The sequence below is a fragment of the Coenobita brevimanus genome, chromosome 20 (assembly GCF_032717465.1).
Source record: "Coenobita brevimanus isolate Jiangsu-jjx chromosome 20, ASM3271746v2, whole genome shotgun sequence".
Classification (NCBI taxonomy): domain Eukaryota; kingdom Metazoa; phylum Arthropoda; class Malacostraca; order Decapoda; family Coenobitidae; genus Coenobita; species Coenobita brevimanus.
In genome coordinates this window covers 9,107,834-9,130,750 of record NC_136973.1, presented here as the reverse complement: position 1 = coordinate 9,130,750, position 22,917 = coordinate 9,107,834, and the positions used below count along the sequence as shown (strand labels likewise).

General features: G+C 41.7%; 1 protein-coding gene across 1 annotated transcript in view; it reads right to left on the bottom strand.

Moving 5' to 3' along the window:
- Nucleotides 1-1,812: 1,812 nt before the first annotated feature.
- The window catches only part of LOC145391899 (uncharacterized), a 41,678-nt gene continuing 20,573 nt past the window's right edge, over nt 1,813-22,917 (bottom strand). The window contains exons 3-4 of the mRNA XM_080266396.1: nt 6,811-6,951; nt 1,813-3,138 (exon numbers count right to left, since the gene is read on the bottom strand). Coding sequence (XP_080122522.1) covers nt 1,813-3,138; nt 6,811-6,951 — 1,467 coding nt within the window. The remainder of the gene's footprint in view (nt 3,139-6,810; nt 6,952-22,917) is intronic.

Genomic DNA, 22,917 nt, shown 5'->3' with positions numbered 1-22,917 from the left:
CTATCCCTCAGGTCGGGCTGGGTGTGTGTGAGTGTTGCCACTCACGAGGGTTTTAATGTATATATTTTTTTTACTAAGAAATTGGCATATTTTTTCTTATATTCCTGCACATTATCTTATAATCATAATTGTGACATTATTACCAACCCCAGAAATACGGTAACAGCCAATAAAAGTGACTACTTTTTTTTAAGCAACAACGTAAAATAATTATGCCACGTTTCTGTATTGCCGTATAAATATTTTACGCATAATAAGTTTACTGTTCTTTCATATATTATAATACACACGTTACCATTATATTCTTATGTGTTTATCTTATTGTGATGCCTGTTACATATATATATCAGAGCCGTTCACATAGCAGGTATGGAACACGTGGCAACACTGTACAGAGGTTGGTGCCCCACCCAAACCGCCACTTAAGAATGGTACCACCATAGCTGACAACATACCGTACTTCCAATAGGTGATAGAAATGTTTTTTGAGATTTTACGTTACTATGTCCTTGACCCCCAAAATATCCACACTGAACCTGTTAAATCGGTATCAATTTACAATTAATTGGTATGCAATCAATTCTTACTCGATGTAACCCAATCGCAAATTGAGTCATGACTGTATTGTTATAAATGAATTAACACTGATTCTCTACTTAATGTTGCTTGTGATTCATTATACCAGTATGCTATGGAATTATAAATTCCCTTCTGGTGTTCATAACCCTCAGTTATATACCAGAGTATGTCTTACATAAAACTGGTTCACTCAGAGTACAGACATCCTTCTAACCGTACCACACTAACGACGTAGATCTATGTCCCCCTCTAAAACGTCAGTGACGTAGATCTACATCCTGCAGCACTGAGAATTCACTGCTTGCAACCAAAGTAAAATGGAAGGTAATAAAGTATCTCACTAACTCCAGACATTTCTCTGCTTTGCTTAAAACACTGATTTAGGAGTGCAGGAGGCGAGTGTCAGTCTTCACAGGCTCACAGCCACTCTGCTCTCTTATACTGATGTATTAACCCCATTTGGTTACGAAAAAAATCCAAAATTGATTCACGAGCTCACAGCCACTCTGCTCTCTCAGTAATCTTGAAGATTTCAGAGGTCAAGTGGCACCAACCTGACTTGATTCAACCAACTTTCTGGCTTTGGTGGTTACTTTTACGTGTGCCAGGGACCTATATTGATGTATTAAGCCCATTTGGCCAGAAAAAAAAAACAAAATCAGTTCACGAGCTCACAGCCGTTCTGCTCTCTCAGTAACCTGAAAATTTCAGAGATAGATTGGCACCAACCCGACTTGATTCAACCAACTTTCTGGCTTTAGTGATTACTTTTATTAGTGCCAGGAAACTTATACTGCTGTATTAAGTCCATTTGGCCTGAAAAAAAAAAAAAATCCAAAATTGGCTGGCATTCCCCCCCCCCCCCCCAGCACAGTACGAGTAAAGCTACATCTTGTTTTCCATGTATCACTAACATGGGCCTGACAGATCGTTCTGATAGTATTTCTCCATCTTTCTCTGCCTTATGGCAGCTCTCTAGCAACATTCTCTAAATTTAAGGTCAGTATACACCACCTCAACAGTCTACTCCTGTCAATGGCCCAGCACCTCAGAGGTTCTACACTTCTTCACCTAACTCTCTGGGTCCATTTTTTCAGTATATCCAAACCATTTTAGTCTTCTTTCTACTTCCTTCCTGATGCTCTCCTTCCCCAGTAGATACTAGTAGCATTTCACTACCAGATATATCCTACACTTTAAGCAAGGTCTAAAGTATGTAAGTTTTCTAGTTTTCTACCACTGGCCTAAGTTAAGTGGAGTATAATGACTAACAGTGCCTTGAGCTGGGAAGGTACTAAACATATAACCCATTGTCTCACCACTGTTAGCAGCTTCTCTGTTATCATTATTCTGAATTATGAAATGTGGAATGCTCTCTTCTATGGTGTTGTGTGTTGGCTGCTGTGTTCCTTGTGGCATATGCACCACTGTCGTGTGTATTGGTTCCCGGCTTACTTTTTTCTTGCGAATAACTGTGCCGGGAACAGCATTTCTTTCATTAACCCCACTGGCTTCTCCAGCTGAACTTACCACTGTTGTGGGGGAATTTGCCTTGACATAAACTTCAAGATTCTCCATATGGCCATGTTGCTTGATATGTGCTAACACCAGAGGCTTACGCATGAATCCTGCACCACAAAGTGTACATTCATATGGTTTCTTATCTGAGTGAGTGAACATATGAGCTCTGCAGTTATTAGATGAATTAAAAGCTTTTCCACACACTTCACATTTAAAAGGCTTCTCCCCAGTATGAATCCTCATATGTTTCTTGTAATGCTGCTGATACACAAACCCAGAGTCACAAAACTCACACTTGTAAGGTCGCTCGCCAGTATGAACGCTCATTGTATGACCATTCAATAACCTTTTCCATTTAAATGTCTTGTCACACAGGTCACATTTGTATCTCTTCTCTTGTAAATGTGTGACTCTAATGTGTGACGACAAGTTACTCTTCTGGCGAAAACATGTGCCACAAATATCACACTCAAATGGTTTCTCCCCTGTGTGTGTTCTCTCATGGTCCTCAGCTTTGCTCTTTGTACTGAACACTTTGGTACACTGACCACACTTGAACTTCTTTATGTGGGCAATATTGAAAGCCTGACATACCTGTTTACGTTTCATGTACAATTTCTTTCCTTTTGTGTGTAGTTTCTTATGTTTAATAAAGCTCTCATTATTTAGAAAACTCTTATCACACAGGTCACATTTATATGAATCACTTCTTATACCATGTGTTTCAATGTGAGTTGCCAACACTACTCTGGATGAAAATTCTTTTCCACAGTGAATACAACCATGGGTGACATTATCATCTTCTACTAGTATTTCTTCAATATCGTCATTGCCACCCGTAAGGTTCTCATATTCATCATCATCATCATCATCATCATCAGACATGACGTCATCCCTCAGCTCAATTTCAGGTGCTATGTTTTCAGCCACTCCCCTCACCACCAGCTTTCCAGACTTCACAGCAAGTTTCCCACCTTTATGCAGTTGCCTCACCTTGGTTGGCCGGCCTCTTTTGGGGATTTTCGGCTTTAGACTTTTCTCTGGAATAAACAGTCAATTATTACACTATTTAAAAATATATGGTATCGCACATTGCTCATCCACAATGTCTTAAAAACAATAACAAGTTCTTGCAGCCCCAAGTTCATCTGAAATGTGAACACAGTGGACTGCAAGCTTAAGTTGCTCCTCTCTTCTCATACTCCATCCTCCTTTCTGAAGAAAGGTAAGTAACTGAGGAATGTTTGTATAATCTGGCACTTGAGCTGCCCAGTTACATCAGTGCCACCATATGAAGACACCCCTCTTCCATGCCAACAAGATCTTACATGCCATTATTGAAGGTGCAGGCTGGTACAGGCAGCCTCCTTTTAAGTAGGTTCATTTTACAAAAATCTTACATAAAATTACACATAAAATAATCTTTTAACAAAGTACTTTGAAAACCTACAAGACTACCTGTTATTATTGTTGTTGTTTACACCAAGTATGTCTGGCCAAGCAGACCCATCAATCACAGGTGGGGCCATCCTACAGGTACAATACAGTACAGTACATACACCATGCAGGGATCCAGTGACCCCTTGTGGTAAACTGTGCCTCACCATTATCAGACTAGGGCCCTTCCCACAGGAAAGTGTATGGAAATATGGTGAACCCTCACTACATCGAACCATAATAACCTGAAATTCAGATATATCAATCCCCTGCCCATCTCCTGTTACAGTGAGTAAGCCAGTATACTCTCTTAACCCAAACACACTTCTCTAACTGTCCACTGTACACTACACTACATGCACTGTACACACCACACATCATACACTGCTATGACATGGGTTGATGCCAAGGGCATGCATACAGAAATCTTTGACCCTGCTACCTAGTACTGCACATGAGTGAAGTCATGGGGTGGGATCTGTCAGCATCCCCCCATTTGGGCTGAGGGCTGCGTGGGTAAGACCTGTGGTCCATCTCCACCTTTTATTTTTTCAACTATGGAATAGAAAAGCTGCTAGAGATTAAGCAGCATGTAGTGTCACCATTAAGTGACCAACATCAATGCATGCAAGCAAAGAGTACGACATGAAGAAAGGCCAAAGCCCCATATCTCTCTAATTATATCAAGGTCTTACTGTTGTTATTACAGTAAAAGCAGTAAAAGCCAATTATTCGGCATCTATGGGACCGGGCTGATGTCGAGCAATTGGATTTGCCGAATAATCGAAAAACCTACCCACTCAATACCTTACATGTCCTGGTGAACACTGCATCACTACTTATATTATTACAAAAGCGTTTGGAGAGAGTACTGTATATACTTATATTATTACAAATGTGTTTGGAGAGAGTACTGTATACTGTATGATACTGTACAATACTGTAACTGATACAGTACTATGCCTCAATCTGAAATATACAGAAATTAGTGAACATATACAACTGTAATGACACAGTAGGCCTACATGTCACAGATAACACTTCCTGCACTGCCTAGATGATATGGTATATTACCTACCCACTAAGTACCTTATATGTATTAGAGAACACTGTCATCACTACTTACATTACAAATGTGTTTGGAAAGTATTGTATACAGTAGAACCCCATAACTGCTGAACTCATAATTAATGACTTCACTAATTAGGGATTTCTTCCTAACAAAACATCGGAAAAATACAGAAAATAAACTGGAGGAATATGAATTTAATTGGAAAATCCTTCTGCTGAAAGTTACACGTACATTAGAGCACATTCTTTTGTTCGTTTTTGTGTTTATATGTGAAAGAGAGAGAACTGATGCAAACAGTAATGTATTCCATTAACCTCTTAATAACCCCCGGCGTTGAACAACCCTTTACAGTACCAGTGTCAGTGACATCGAGTTAGCGTGAGCCATAAAAAACTATGAACAATTATGGGACGGGCATGAAGGTCACTGGTATGTTTACACGACTCTACACTACCATCCCATGCAGTTAGGCAGTCACTTCATCTAAGATACTTTTGTCCCTATGGCACATGCACCTTAATTTTATGAATTCTTCCGTGAATCACAGCGAATCATAAGATGGGTTAAGGAAGCTACATAACACATTGCTAAGGTGAGCCAGATGATTCTCTTCACATCTTTAAGAAAAATAAAATGATTTTAGAACTCTTTTCAAATAGTTCCAGGGCCGGCCAGAGGTGCACGCAAATTTCTGAACCTATGGCCACTGGGGGGTTAAGCCGCTAAGCCATACCTATGATTGTTTGCTTCCAGCGCAATGGAAGAAACTTACTCTAAGTTTTCAAAGGTGGATTTCATTTCCCAATTTCCCAACTGCAGGTCAGGTTAGGTTTAGTTAAATTATTAGGTACAGTAACACTTACGACAGTCTTTTCTGCCATTATGCAGAGGAATCAAACAACAGTTGGCACAGCCAGACACCTAAAGCAACAGGGAAACAGACTAACCAAGAAACATTTATTTATGGGTAATGCATTTCAGTATCAGTGGTTCACTGGCTACGCAATTACCGGTAAATGTCATTTTCAAGAAGGCATCAAAAATGAGCGAATTTCAAGAATTAGCGAGGAGGTTTGGAAGGTAACTTCGCAAATTTGGTGGGGGGTGGGGGGGTTACTGTACTGTATGATACTGTATAATACTGTAATCAATACAATACAGGTAAACCCCAATATACAATACCCCTGTATGTGATATCCCGGATTAGCAATGGGGGTAGAAAGACCACCCTACCCCACCGAACATTTTTTTTTTTTTACGATTTTGATATTTTAGACGAATTCTGTGTTCAGGGGGACTTATAAACTGTTTTTAGACTTAGATTAATGTGTTTTAGTCATAGGTGCGGTGAACACTGTCATTCTGGGGTACAGTTTACTAAGTTTGATTTTTCCAAATTATTTTTGATGATTTTCAGATTTTACTTTTGGGTCTAGGTGTTATAAACTGCTTTTAGGCTAAGTTAGCTTGTTTTAAAGCTATTTCGGGGTTTAGGATAACTAGAAACTTGTTTTTGGACTCATTTGACTTGGTTGAGGACTTGGTTGGAGGGGAGGGGGGGGGATCCCAAGGCTCAAAAACACGTCCCTATACTTCACATGTTAAATCTACCCCTACATACAACACCACAACTAACAACGGGCTTTTTTCTTAACATATCCCATCGTTAAACTGGGGTTGACTTTATTATATGTGAAACTGAAAAATACAGAAATTAGTAAACATATACATGTGTAATGACACAGTAGGCCTATAAGTCACAGATAACACCTCCTGGACAGCCAAGATGATTCGGAATGTCTGCCAATCAAAGACTTTCGTAAATGGGACTATTTCTCAAAACTGAAGAAATATCAGATCTACCAAATAATCTTCTCCTGAATAATTGGATTTTTACTGTATTGTTGTCATTGCTGTTGATAATGCTACAGTGACAGTTATTATCGTTTTTGTTGTTATTGCTGTTGTAGCCCCTGGCTCATCTGACTGTGAACCAAGTGGACTGTGGACTGACTGAAGATGCCCTTAACCACCCTCCTTTCAGGGTGCAATGAGGGTGTTGAGGAATGTGTTCATAATCAGGCAGTGGAGCCCCTCCCCGACAGATTGGTGCCACCAGGGGAAGGCATCACTCTACAGGACCAAGTTTTTACTGTACTACCATACAACAGTGCCACAGGAAACCATGACATACCTGGCACAGAGATTGAGACTGGCGATCTTATTGGCTTCTTTGCCTTAGGGGGTGATGCTGGTTGCTTGTTGCATTCCTCTAACACAGCCTTCCCAACAAGACCTTTCTTTACCAGTGCTAGAGTCATAGTGTATTTGCTGGACACCACCTGAAATAATATATATATATACAGTATATATAAAATAACAATAATCATCACCATCATCCGATCCAGTGTTGCCCCGTGAGGAGCATAGGAGCTCAGGGTTAGGCAAACTGGTCTTGACATTTGAGATGAAAGTGAACAGCCTCACTCATCCCTGAGTGGCATTACCTGAGCTACAAACCCCAACCATCCCTTGGAAATAAACGTGCATTGGCTTAATCCGATTGGAGTGCCTTAATAACCCACTAAACCACCAGGCACCATAACTTGGTTATATGGTTACTACCCAGCATTGTAAATGGCTTCCTGTTCTACAGGAAACCATTTAGCTTGTCATTCAGAGTAGAGTCACCCATAGGCAGAAGGAAGAGAAAAGAATGAAGGAGAGACAGAAGAGGAAGGAAGGAAAGAAGGAAGGAGGAGAAGGAAGGGCAGTCACTCAAGTGCAGGATTACTGTACAGTGAGAGAGTGGATGGTGAGCATCCCCATCTTCCACTAAATAATAATAACAGTATGGTAATAATAATAATAAATAATAATAATAATGGAATGGAAGAAGGGTGGTAGCAAAGAGGAATATTTGGCTGCCAAGCGTAGGGCTAGGAGAGAGGTATACAGGGCAAAGTCTGAGTCACAGAGACAATTACTTGATAACCTAAATCATGGGGAAAGGAAAAATATATTTAGGGTGGCAGGTCAGGTGAAGAGGGATAATCGGGATATTATAGGTGAGCAGTGTGTGAAGAATGATGAAGGAAGGGTAGTGGTGAACAGTGAGGATATTAAAGATGCATGGAGAGAGCATTATAACCGGTTGTTGAATGAGGAGTTTGACTGGGACAGGGAAGGTTTGGAGCCAGCAGATCCAGTGTCTGGCCCTTGGCCTTTGACTGCTACTGCTACTGTGAGTGAGGCAATAGGCAGGATGAGGGTGGGGAAGGCAGCAGGTGTGTCTGGGTTGACTGCCGAAATGTTGAAGGCCTCAGGCGATATAGGGGTGAGTTTAGTCACTGACCTGATAAATAGGATTATTTATGAGTGTGTTGTCCCAGATGATTGGCTGAAGAGTGTAATTGTAAATGTGTATAAAGGGAAGGGTGATGCCCTGGAAAGAGGAAATTATAGAGGTATAAAGCTTTTAGATCAGATAATGAAGGTAATGGAGAGAGTTTTAGAAGGTATGATTAGAGAAAGAGTGAATATTGATGAGATGCAGTTTGGGTTTATGCCAGGTAGGGGGACCACTGATGCCATATTCATTGTTCGACAGCTTCAGGAAAAATATATTGGTAGGAAAAGGGATCTTTATTTTGTTTTTGTTGATTTGGAAAAGGCCTTTGACAGAGTCCCTAGAGAGGTGGTGAAGTGCGCAATGAGAAAGCTTGGCTTGGAGGAGTGGCTGGTTAGGGTGGTTATGGCCATGTATGTGGGTGCTCACACCCAGGTGAAAGTGAATAGAGATTTGAGTGATGAGTTTTCCGTGAATGTTGGTGTGCATCAGGGGTCAGTCTTGAGTCCCATGTTGTTTATCATGGTACTTGAAGCCCTTTCACGTGACTTTAGAAACGGACTCCTGTGGGAGTTGTTGTATCCTGATGATTTGGTGTTGATTGCAGAGAATGAAAGGGAGGCGGAGGAAAGGTTTAGGAAGTGGAGAGATGGTATGGGGCAAAAGGGTTTAAGGGTAAATGCAGATAAAACAAAAGTGATGATATCTAGGGTTGGTGGCGGTACTGTCAAAGACGAGGGAGAGTGGCCATGTGCAGTTTGCCACAAGGGCGTGGGAAGTTATTCCATCTTGTGCGGTGTGTGTGATAAATGGGTGCATAAGAGATGTAGTGGTATCAGAGGTAGACTGCGAGATAATGCTGATTTTATGTGTACGGCGTGCCGGGGTGAGCAGGTGGAGATCGTCAGACGTGAAAGGATTGAACTTGCTGGAATCTCTTGAGTGTGTGGAAGAGTTTTGTTATTTGGGAGACATGGTGTGTGCTGGAGGTGGGGCTGGAGCTAGCTCTGTGGCTAGGGTGAGAAGTGGTTGGAAGAAGTTCAGGGAGCTCTTGCCTCTCCTGACATTGAGAGGGCTCTCCCTACGTGCTAAGGGGTCTTTGTATGCAGCATGAGTTAGGAGTGTAATGCTGTATGGCAGTGAGACCTGGGCAGTGAAGAAGGAAGACATTCGCCGGCCCAGAGGTACAGAAATGACAATGATAAGGTGGATGTGCAGTGCGTCCCTGCGTCCAAGGCCTGGAGGGGCTGGGTTTACAATGGAAGAGTTGAGAGGTAGGATGGGACTGGAGTGTATTGGTGTTGTGATGAGTAGAGGTAGATTGAGGTGGTTTGGACATGTGGAGAGGATGGGGGATGATAATTGGGTGAGGAAGGTGAGAAGTGTTAATATTGGGGGTGGGGTTATGAGGGGTAGACCAAGAAAGACATGGGACTAGGTCATTAAGTGTGACCTTAGGGTTAAGGGACTGAACAGGGAGGCTGCAATGGATCGTGCAGTGTGGAGAGCCGCCATTAGGTGACCAAGGCCGACACATGCAAGCATGTTGGAGCATTTAAAAACGAAACGAAAAATGAAACGAATAATAATAATAATAATAATCTATCTATCTGTCTATTGCCAGACGCCTCAATCCCGTTTGGGGTGGCCACAAACAAATCGCTTCCACGTCGCCCTGTCCTCCGCCATTTCACTGCCCTCCTCCCAACTCACCCCCCTCTCTCATATACCTCTCCACCCCATCCCTCCATCTCATCCTCGGCCTCCCCCTACCTCTTCCCCCCTCCACCTCACTCACATACACTCTCTTTGTCAGTCTCTCACCCTCCATCCTCTCCACATGGCCAAACCACCTCAGTGTGTTCCTCATAACGCTTCCTATCACATCCACATCCACACCACAATGCTCCTTTATATCCTTATTCGTCAGCCTGTCTCTCCATGTGACTCCACAGGCTCCTCTTAAATAACTCAAGGAGCCTTAAATAACTCATTTCCACTGCTCTCACTCTTGACTTGTGTCCTTCCAACAACGTCCAAGCTTCACTTCCATATGTTAGAGTTGGTAACACAATACAGTACTGTCATGTAGTAACTTTTTCACTTCCATGCTCACTTCCCTGTTTCTTATCACTGCTTTCAAAGAACCAGCAACCTTTCTTCCCTGCTGTACCCTTTCAAGCATTTCACCCTCCAAACCTCCATCCTTACTCATCACACTACCCAAGTACTTAAACGTACTCACATTTTCCAATTCCTCCCCATCCAACCTCACTGTACATTCACTGACTTCACCTCTCTCAAAGACCATCACTTTACTCTTCCCTACATTCACCTTTGGATTCCGTTTCTTACACACTCTCCCAAACTCATCCACCAAGCCTTGCAGCTTCCCTTTGTCTTCACTCAACAACACAGTATCATCTGCAAACAACAGTACAGGGAATTTCCAAACACTATCCTCTCTCACCAGGGCCACTCCAACATCCACTACCCTACCTTGTACCTCTTTTATTACCCCATCCATGTACAGATTGAACAACCATGGAGACATGACACATCCCTGTTTCAACCCAACCTTCAAAGAGAAAAATTCACTTAGTTCACCATCCACAAGCACTGCATCCTTAGCACCATCATACATACTCTTCACAGCATCCAACAACTTCCCATCTACTCCATATATTCTTAATACTTTCCACGATCCTTGTCTATCCACTCTGTCATATGCTTTCTCCAAATCCATGAAAGCCGCATACAACTTCTTTCCCTTCTCTAGAAACTTTTCCACTAAAGATCTAAGAATGAATATCTGATCTACACAACCTTTTCCCTTCCTAAAGCCTCCCTGTTCTTCTCCAACTAATTCCTCTGTTCTTTCTCTAACTCTGTCAATAAGTATCCTACCATACACTTTTCCTATTATACTAAGAAGACAAATGCCCCTGTGATTACCACACACTTCTTTTTCCCCTTTTCCTTTGTACAAGGGAATAATTATACCTGACTTTCAATCCTCCGGGACTCTACCTTCCTCCCAGGCCAATCTGCACATCTTCCACATCCATTCTACTACTATCTCTCCCCCATGCTTCAGAATTTCACCACACACTCCATCAATTCCTGGGGCTTTCCCCAATTTATCTTTCTTCATTGCTTCCACAACTTCTATCCTACTGATTTCTTCCTGTCTTCTCACCTCCCTCCTTCTCCCAGCCATTCCCCAGCCACTTATACTCGCATTACTTCCATCCTGTATGTTCAACAATTCCTTAAAGTGCCATCTGCTCACTTTTTCTCCCTTCTCCATTAGTAATCTACCATTTTTATCTTTCACTCCCCTGCTAACTTCACTTCCACCCTGTCTTACTCTCTTCACCTCTTTCCAGAACATTTTCTTCCAGTCCCTCCACTTTACACTCAAATTCCTTTCAAATTCCTCATCCACTCTCTTCTTACTCTCTCTTACTAATCTTTTCACCTCTCTCTTTCTTTCTACATATAACTCTCTCTTCCACCTCTCAGTTTCTTCCATGTCCCTATTTCTCATCCATTCATTGTATGCTTTCTTCTTTTGTGCCACAGCCTGTCTCACCTCTTCAGTCCACCATGCTGTCCCTTGCATCCCCCTCCGTCTGCTCTTCCTCCCACACACCACATCACATGCTGCACATATTTCTTCTGTAAATATCCTGCACACACCTTCCACGTCCCCCATCTGCTCCAATTCATTTTTGCCCAATCATTCCTCCACTTCTCTCTTATACTCTGCCTTTTTCTCATCCTCTTGTAACCTTTCCACTCTCCTTGCAACAACTCCTTCCTCTCGTCTTTCCCTTCTTCTATTCCTCCATCTTACTTGGATCCTAATTCTGGCCACCACCAAGTAGTGGTAAGAAAGTCCACTCCCCCAACCTCTATAAGCTCTTGCATCCATTACACATCTTTGCATCCTTTCATCCACACACATAATCAATCATTGCCTTCCTTTCATTCAGTTCACCACCCACCCTTCTCATCATTTGCCATGTATACCTGTGGATCATTTTATGCCTGAAGAGGGTATTGGCTATCACCAACCCCCTTCCAGCACAAATGTCCACTAACGCACTGCCATTCTCATCTATCTCAGCAGGCACACCCTACTCACCAACTATTCCATCCACCTTCACATTCCCTACTTTACCATTCACATCACCCATCAAACACACTCTCTCATTCCTTCCAAACTTTTCCATGCACACTTCCACATTTGTCCAGAACTCTTCTCTCACTCTGCTAGCATGATCTTGCGTTGGCGCATACACACACACAATCGCCCACATTTGTATTCCAACTTTCAATTTTACCCACACAATCCTTGACCCAACTGATCCATGTCTTATGCTCTTCTTCCATCTTTTACTCACAACTATACATACTCCTTCCTTTGCCCTCTCACTCTCACCTACTCCTGGTCATGACATTTAAGATGACAGTGACCTGCCTCACTCATCCCTGAGTGGCATTATGTGAGCAATAAACTCCAACCACCCCTTGGATATAAACCAACACAGGCTCAATTTGATTGGAGTGCCTTTAATTACCCACTGAACCACCAGGTGCCATAATAATAATAATAATAATAATAATAATAATAATAATCCATCCATTCATCATCCAATCCAGTGTTGCCCCTGAGGAGCGTAGGAGCCCAGGGCTTGGCAAGTTGGTCATGACATTTAAGATGACAGTGACCAGCCTCACTCATCCCTGAGTGGCATTATGTGAGCAATAAACCCCAACCATCCCTTGGATATAAACCTACACAGGCTCAATTTGATTAGAGTGCCTTAATTACCCACTGAACCACCAGGTGCCATAATTTGGTTATAATAATAATAATAATAATAATAATAATAATGAAAATAAAAATAACAATAGACATACCTCATTCTAAAATCAACCACCCTCCAATCATCTGCTTGTAAGATTTTAAGATTTTAGCACCTTTTTTTTTAATGTACAATTGCCATTTTTACTTGCACAATCATCATGATCCCCTATGCAGCCTCGATGGTCACCATTTATCAATTTACAATCAACATTTTTGCTTAACTGATCACTACAATCCTCCTACAAAGCCGCAGCGGTCACCTACACGCAAACCTAAAGTCATTTATCTGTTTCAAGATGCCTTTTAACTCTGTCACTCTCAGGTGTGTCACTGTCATCAGGTTAAACGAGTTGGAATTTACTGTTATGCTGTATTCATGTTTTGTGGTTGACCATTTCCAGAAATGTATCTCCAATGAACCCAAGTTATAATGTGTTCAATTTGCAATCGATGTTTATCCAACTGGTTCTCCGGTCAATGATTTGGTGTTCGTTGCAAAGAATGAATGGGAGGCAGAGGAAAGATTTAGGAAGTGGAGAGATTATATGGGGCACAAGGGCTTAAGAGTAAATGCAGATAAAACAAGGTGATGGTATCTGGGTTTGGTGGCAGTACTGTCAAAGAAGAGGGAGAGTGGACAAGTGTGGTCTGCCACAAGGGCAAGAGAAATAATTCCACCTTGTGCAGTGTTTGTGATGTGTGGGTGCATAAGAGATGCAGTGGTACCAGAGGTAGACTGCAAGAAAATGCTGATTTCATGTTCGCGATGTGTCGAGGAGAGAATGTGGAGATTGTCAAGTGTGAAATGACTGATCTTGCTGGTGAGTTTCTCAAGTATGCGCAAGAGTTTTGTTACTTGGAAGACATGTTATGTGCTGGAGGTGGGGCTGGAGCTAGCTCTGTGGCTAGAGTATGAAGTGGTTGGAAGAAGTTCAGGTAGCTGTTGCCTCTCCTGACACTGAGAAGGCTCTCCCTCTGTGCTAAAGAATTTTGTATGCGGCATGTGTTAGGAATGTAATGCTGTATGGCAGCAAGACCTGGGCAGTAATGGAAGAGGATATTCACAGACTCAAATGTACAAAAAGAACAATGATTAGGTGGATGTGCAGTGCATCCTTGAATGCAAGGCCTGGGGGAGGGCTAGGTTTATGATGGAAGGGTTAGGATGTAGGATGAGACTGGAGTGTACTGGTGTTGCAATGAGGAGAGGTAGGTTGAGATGGTTTGGGCATGTGATGAGGAGGGGGGATGACAGTTGAGCAGAGAAAGTAAGAAGTGTTAACGTTAGGGGTAGGGTTGTGAGAGGTAGTCCAAAAAATGACCTGGGACAAGGTCACTGAGTGTGACCTCAGGGATATGGGACTAAACATGGAGGCTGCCAGAGATTGAGCAGGACTGAGAGCTGCCATCAGGTGACCAAGACTGACACATGCACAAGGAAAGTAAGCTCCAAAAATGTTGGGGTTACTACCACCAAGTCAGAAGGAAGAAGGGGGACAGGGGAAGAATTAGTTGGTGAGGAAGTGAATTTTAGTTGAAGGAATAGGCATCAGGGCTTAACCCACCATGCATGGGCAGTTTACTTGGCAGCTGCACTGGGCAGGGGACAACACAAACATACACGAACCGTGAACAGACAAGGAAAGTAAGCTCCCAAACACTCCCCTGGAATACGAAACGCTATCGTTGATTTTACATCCAGGTACCTATTTTTAGTTCTAGGTACGAACAGGCTAGGGCAAAGGAGACCGCGCCTACAGGTCTCGTGATTGACCCAGGAATCGTACCCGGGAGCTCTCGCTTGCGGGACGAGTGTGCTACCGTTACACCATCATCCACGCTGCACATGCAAGCATGTGGGAGCCTTTATAAACAAAACATAATGAACGAATCCTCTATCATCAATTTCTGGGCCATTATACACTTAACCGCCTTTATACATTTGCTCTACCTTACATATAATATGTATCTGTGCCTCAAGATGTAGCCATACACCAGTGTTTGTACTAATGCTCTACACCAACCCCTGACTGGAGGGAGCAGTAATCAGGGTTTCACAATACATAAAGACCTGCTGCTGGAAATTCCAAAGTTTTCTAGACTGCATGAGTAACTGTCACCAAGATGTTCCTCATGTACTCTGGCAATCTCTGAACCCCCACCTTAACACTGAGCAACATCTTCATTAGGTGTAAAACCCTGGCTATGAGTTCCCTCCACCCAGGAGAGGAATTTAAGAATGAGCAGAAACTGTCTCACAACTGTAATTAACCCATGGATGGCGCAATTACCTTTTTTTATCCCACTCCCGTGGTAGGCAAAAAATGAATTTCTTTTTTTAGTTTTTGAAGATAAACATCCAGGGCATCATCTGGTGAAAAAAAGGCCTCTCTCTCTCTCTCTCACAATCTCTGCTTAGTGCCATGCTTAAGTTTGCATAGGGATGTAGTGATGGGAAAAAAAAAAAAAAAAAAAAAAAAAAAAAAAAAGCTTTTGTGTACTATAAACTTGAAGATAAACATCCAGGGCATCATCTGGTGAAAAAAAACAATCCCTCTCTCTCTCTCCGTCTTTGCGTAGTCCCATGCGTAAATTTGAGTAGGGGTGGAGTAGTTAGCAGTGATGCAAGGCCACAGGAAGGTTAGCACAGCCTGTGCTGTGGCTTGCAATCCATGGGTTAAGCTCTTCTGTCAGTTTAATTAACACTTTCTCAGTTTCTCTCAACATCCTCCACATTCCCTCAACATCCTCCACATTCCTAACATCTTCATTTGCCTTCAAATAAAAAAAAAACTGACCAACCTGTATAGGTTCCACTCACTAATGCCAGTTTGTTTTTAACTGACAGAATTGGGCCACTCCCATACCTTGAATATTATGGTAAATCATGGTTACATGAAATTAAGTGAGCTTTAGTTATGAGGTATGAGTGAGTTCTCTTGGTTAAGTCCAATTTGCCCTTCAATCCGACTACACTAGGCCATCAACTAGGCTGAAAAAGGTCTAGGTATGACAAAAGCTGTTGTGAATCTTTTTCCTGAAGCTATCAAAGATAAATTTGAGATAACAACCAAGAGGGCTTGGGTTCAATTCACAGGCTGACCACAAGACTCTCATGTAGAGTTTCTTTACCGTTATCTGTTCACATCTCGAAATGAAACATGGAACTTGATATGTAATGTGACAGTTGCATGTTCTAATCTGTAGAATGCTCACTGGGTTCTCTTCTTATCCATCACCAACACAGGCAACAGACACTGGGACCCTGATATACTTCACAACTGAATCGGAAGGAAAGTGCCTACAGAAAATACTGTACACTCTACCACAAAAGTATTGTTCCACACTGCACGAAAGACTTTGGCACCCAAGACAATGGATATTACAAAATGTCTATTATCCATAGCCTACATTATTACCCCTACTTCCATAATGATCCACTAATTCACTTGCTACTGACATTTCCTATCTTATCCATGATAGATATTGTTGTTATGATGCACAAAATCACTTGCTACTGAGATTTCCTAACTTTATCATGAAAAGTTTTGTGATATAAATACTTTCACATGAAAACAGAGTAATCATCCTTGGACACAAGTTGTACTGATCATTACATATACAGTACCTGTATCACAGGAACCCTCCTGTACAATACATTACTTGTTTTATCATATGTACACAATTGTCTTCTACACTTACAGATAATGCTCATTTACAAATGTTTTTAATACCTTTTCTTAACTCGAAACTGTTTGTGATTCATTATCAAATTGCTTTAACCCGCGGCGTCCTGTCGACGTGAATTAACGTCCACATGTTTTGTCACTGCCAATCCCGTCGATGTACATAAACGTGAATCAATTGCAAGGTCCCTAATTTGCACAATTTTCAATTTTCGCAAGTGATTTTTGGTACGAATACATGGGACACCTTCCTCTACAAGATGCCAGGCAGGGACAATGCCTTACCCAGCATGACCTCCTCCCCCCCCTGCATGCCATTGTCTCAGCAATTCACCTGTTATCAGTGACCTGGCCAGTAAAGCCATGTCATGCCATGGTACGAAATTCAAGGCCAGAGTGATTCCCCAATCGATGACAATGTGGAGGACAAACATTAGAGGAAGAAACAGTCAGAAATGATGATCAGGTAATGTGGCAAAAAAAGGTCAGGTATGGTGATGAGTTAGTGAGTGAAACAATGCTTATAATGCCTATATTACTGTTTGAAAACCAATATACTCTCGTACTACATATAAATTCGTACCAAGTAAATAAATAAATACCGTTTATGAGTGGTGTGAAATAGTTACCCTCCCACAGAACTCGTTTTCTTTGGTGCCAGCCTGTTAGAAAACCCAGCAAGGTAAGGAGGTACTCCTACCTGGATCGAGTATTTTAAACCTCAGGTGAGCGATTTCTCTATGAATTTTCGATGTTTCTCACCAAAAGCGGAGGTTTGAGCCAAAAAAAAAAAATCCAAAAATGGTCGGGATTGGGGGGAGTCAGTGGTGGAAAAGTGGTCGGGATGGGGCGGGTTAAAAAAAAAAAAAAAAAAAAAGAAAGTGATACTGTATTTATACTTTTATCCCCTGATTCATGCACCACAATCATACCTCACCTAAAGCTGTTTCATTTCAAGGAGCATTTTGCCTGCAAACATCCTATAAGTTTCAGTGAGGACTAACTTTGGTTGAGTTATAGTAGTAGTAGTAGTAGTAGTAGTAGTAACAGTAGTTCCCTAGGCAGTCTGGCCGAAGAGTCGAGTCCCTAAGGAACGCCACGACTGAGACCAGGCTTTCCCACAGAGCTCTCAAGGAGTGTATGTTGTGTTGTTAGTGCAAGCGACTGTGTGCAATGCAGTCTTCCATAATGTGCTTAATAGTATGGGGTGCTGTGTTACATCCTGGACAGGCATCAGCGACGGAGTCATCCAGCCTCCTCTGGTAACTCATGAGGACTGGATGATGCCCACATCTCAGTCTAGCCAGGCAGACCCTGTCCTCAAGAGGGAGGTAGGATTCAGAAAAGTGAATATCAGGAGGCCATGCATGCAGCTGTGTGTTGTCTTCCAGTGACTGAATGGAGCTGCGTGCAAACTGAGCACGGATACGCCTCTGGAAGCTGGTTTGAGGCAGGTGAGAGGGAGAAAGATGACAGTATTTGTGTAAGATATCATGTGCTGGGTGCTGTTTTGATATTCCTTGGTGTGTGTGGATGTGTTGCCATGTAGTGTAGTGGATAGTGTGGGTCTGTGAAGGCTGCAGCATGAATTTGTGTGCCTCTCATGTCTAGATGATCCTTGACTTTGAGGACTTTGATTTCTTGGTGTAGTGGTCTGTGGATGTAGTAGCTGTGCAGCCTGTGATTATTTTTAGGGCCTTGATCTGTATGGTCTGTAGTGTTGTAGTGTGTTTTAGTGAGGCAGCCCAAGCAGGGCTTGCATAATTCATCACTGAACATTTACATTGTTTGTATACTGTGGTGGTGGTTTCTTTGTTGTGTCCAAATGTTGTATGGGCAAGTGACCTTAAGGCACTGAGTCTTGGTGTTAATTTGTTTTTAATGTTTGTGATGTGTTGTTTAAATGACACTGATGTATTGTATGTTACACCAAGGATTTTGCATGTTCTTACCTAATTGTATCTTTACAGGAATGAGTCAAGCTCATACTGTCCCGTGTCTTAAACCATATTTATCGTACATATCCTTAAATTTGTGAATTATTTGGCACACACTATTTCATTCGGTAGTGCATTCCATTGATCAATTGCTCTGTTTAGGAAACTGAATTTCCTTACGTGTTTATCACCTCTCTTCTTATGCAGTTTTTTGCAGTGTCCTCTTGCTGATGCTTCTCCATATGTTAAGTAATCATTTATGTCTATTTTCTCATTCCCTGATATGCACTTATATAGCATTATCATGTCACCTCTTTTCCTTCTCTCCTGTAGTGTTGGTAGATTCAATTTATTTAGTCTTTCTTCGTAGCTTAGGTCCCTTAAGCTTGGTATCCATCTTGTAGGGGTCCTTTGAACTTTTTCAATCTTGTCTATATGCTTTTTGAGATGAGGACTCCAGACTACTGATGCATATTCCAGGGTTGGTCTAATGAATGATGTTATTATCCTTCTTAGCATGTCTTCATTTATGTATGTGAATGCTATTCTCATATTTGCAAGCAGTGTATACATGTTCCGTACCTTCTCGCTGATGTGGTCAGCCAGAGATAGTCTGTTATTGATAATCACACCTAGGTCTTTCTCTCTTTCTGATGTGTATAGGGTTTTATTTCCTAACTTATAATCCCAATCAGGTCTTTTTCCACTTACCAAACTTGATTACATGACAACTGTCCACATTGATGGAACTTTGGGGGATGAAGTGCATGAAAGGGTACAGCAGGGAAGAAAGGTTGTTGGTACACTGAAAGCAGTGATGAGAAATAGGGAGGTGAGTATGGAAGTTAAGAAGTCACTGCATGATGGTATTGTGATCCCTACCCTGACGTATGGAAGCGAGGCGTGGACCTTGCAAGAGGGGAACAAGTCAAGAGTGAGAGCAGTGGAAATGAGTTACTTGAGAGGAGCATGTGGAGTGACGTGGAGGGACAGGTTGACGAATGAAGAAGTGAAGGAACGTTGTGGGGTAGATGTGGATGTGGTTGAAAAGATTAGGAGAAATACACTGAGGTGGTTTGGACATGTGGAGAGAATGGAGAATGAAAGACTGACTAAGAGGGTGTATGTAGGTGAGGTGGAGGGAGGGAGAGGGAGGGGTAGACCGAGGATGAGGTGGAGGGATGGAGTTGAGAGGTATATGAGGGAGGGGGGGGTGAGTTGGGGGGAGGGGAGTGAAATGGTGGGTGACAGAGTGACTTGGAGGCGTTTTGTCTGCGGCCACCCTTTGCGGGATTAGGGCGTCGGGCTATAGATAGATAGATAGACAGAATTCCATTTACCATGTACTACTCCATTCATGAAGTTTATTTAATTATTCTTGTAGCTCTTTACAAGAGTCTGTGTTAGTAATTCTCCTTTGTATTTTTGCATCATCTGCAAACATATTCAGATAGCTCTCATTTCCAGTGTTACTGTTTATATCATTTATATACACTAAAAACATGATTGGTGCCAGCACTGAACCCTGTGGTACTCCACTAGTCACTTCTTTCCATGATGAGTAGTTTCCTCTTAGTACTGTCCTCATTTCTCTTTTTATGTGAAAATCTTGCATCCAACAAAACAGTTTGCCTCGAATTCCTCCTTGATGGTACAGTTTCCATAAAAGTCTTTGGTGTGGTACTGTGTCAAAAGCTTTCTTGAAATCTAAATAGATACTGTCCACCCATCCTTCTCTTTCCTGTATTGTGTTTGTTACTCTGTCATAGTAGCTCAACAGATTAGTAACACATGATTTTCCTTTTCTGAAACCAAATGGTCTTTCTGTAATCATACTGTGCTCTTCTAGATGATTTACCCAAGCTTTTCTTATAAGCTTTTCTAATACCTTGCTTACAACACTGGTCAGTGATACTGGTCGGTAGTTGAGTGGATTTTGTCTATTTCCTCTCTTGAAAAAGGGGACAATATTTGCTTTCTACCAAATATCAGGTAGTTTACCTTGACTCAAGGATTTCTTGAAAATTACAAATAATGGTTTACTTAACTCCTCTGCACATTCTCGTAATACCTAACATGAAATTTCATCAGGACCACTTGCTTTTCCTCTGTCTAATCTACTTAACTCCTCCTGTATTACTTTTTCTGCTATTTGTATATCTGGTAGTATGTGTGGACATGCGTGTTCCACATAGTCCCTCTCAAAATTTTTTTCTTCTGTAAAAACTAATTGGAAATTCTTATTTAGTGGTTCACAAATATCTTTCTCTTGTGTATAAGTGATTCCCTCGTCCGTAATGGATTGTATTATATCTTTTACTTTGCTTTTGCTTATGATATAGCCGTAAAACAGCTTTGGTTGATCACTACTTTTATTTATTATATCCTCCTCAAACTGTTTTTGGGCTTCCCTCCTTATTCTTGTATAGTCGTTTCTTGCCTGTTTGTAATTATTATACGCCCTTTCACTATTGTGTCTTCTGTATCTATTCCACAACAAATCTCTTCTTTCTCTTGATTTTTTACATTCTGTATTGAACCATTTCTGTATTTTCTTATCTGCTTCTTTGTGCTGTGGGATGTACTTCTGGACTCCTATTTCATAAAATTCACAGAATTTTTTATATACAGAATTTAAATCTTGTCCTCTAAGCTCATTTTCCCAATCAACTTCTAAGAAATACTTCTTTAGGTCTTGATAATTTCCCTTTTTATAGTTTAGGCTCTTTTTGTAACTGTCATTGCTGTTTACTATGTCATATGCTATCCTGAAGTTATAATTTAGTACTGCATGATCGCTTTTGCCGAGTGGAGGGTGATATATTAAACTGTCAATATCATTTTCTTGCCAAGTAAATATTAGATCTAGCACTGAAGGTACATCATGTCCTCTTTTTCTGGTGGTTTCCCTCACATGTTGCGTTAGGAAAAACTCTTGTACTAGATCCAGGAGCTTTTGGTCCCAACAGCTTTCTTGGCTAATTATATCTAGAGTATTCCAATTTATATTTGTATTGAAATCCCCAGTTAGTATAATTCTTTCCGATTTCTCTTCCATTTTATGTAGTAATGATCTTATACTTTGAATTATACTCTCTGCCAGGTCCTCATATTCGTCTCTTTCCCATGTGTGTGTGTGTGTGTGTGTGTGTGTGTGTGTGTGTGTGTGTTCTTACCTAATTTTTTTTTTTTTTTTTTTTTTTTTTTATGCGAGGAAGAAGGAACCAAAGGCCATGAGCCCCCAGTAACAGTTCCCTCCAAGAGAAAAACAAAATACAATAGAGAGCCAAATTCAAGATCCGATCATTTTGAGATGCCTGGACACACTGCGTTTGAAAGACTGGAGATCATAGGCAGGAGGAAATACAGACAGAAGGAGACAGTTCCAGAGCTGACCTGTTGCATGAATGAAAGACTGGGAGTAACGGTTAACTCTTGCATTAGAGAGTTGGACAGAAAAGGGATGAGAGTTTGCTGCCAGACGGGTGCTACACGCCCGTCGTAGAGGTGGAGGAATGCAAGCAGACAGTTCAGAGGAGCAGTGACCATTAAAGTAGCGATAGAAAAGAGATAAAGATGCAACAGTGCGGCGAAGAGACAGAGGTTGAAGGAGTCAGTAAGAGGAGGAGAGTTAATGAGACGAAAGCCTTTGACTCCACCCTATTGAGAAGAGCTGTATGTGGGGAGCCTCCCCACACATGAGGAGTTGTACTCCACACAGGGGCGGATAAAACCCTGTATAGAGTCAACAATTGTGCAGGGGTAAAGAAAGATGGAGTCGGCTTAGCACACCCAATCTCTTGGAAGCAGATTTTACAAGAGATGCAATATGATCTTTCCAAGATAAGTCCCGAGTAAATGAAACCCCAAGCATGTTCAAGGAAGATGCAGGATTAATCTGAATATTATTAAACATTAGTGGGTATACCTGTGGAAGATTTTGTCGGGTTGATAGGTGTAAGAACTGAGTCTTAGAAGCATTAAAGACAACCATATTATTTTTACCCCAGTCAGAGATATGAGCCAAGTCAGACATTAGGTGTGCCATAGCCTCATCCCTTGTTTCTTGAAGTAACTGTTGAGATGGGCGTTGCGGGAACAGAATGGAAAGGTGAAGGGTGGAGTCATCAGCGTATGAGTGGATAGAGTTAGATGTACAGCTTAGAAGATCACTGATGAATAAAAGGAAGAGAGTTGGTGATAGGACAGAGCCCTGAGGAACACCACTGTTGATAGATCTAGGAGAAGAACGATGGCCGTCTACGACAGCAGCTATAGAACGACCAGAAAGGAAGCTAGCGATGAAGGTACAGATAGAAGGATAGAAACCGTAGGAGGGCAGTTTGGAAATTAAAGATTTATGCCAGACTCGATCGAAAGCCTTTGAGATGTCAAGTGCAATGGCAAAGCACTCGCAAAGTCCCGAAAAGGAGGATGACCAGGAGTCTGAAAGGTAGGTG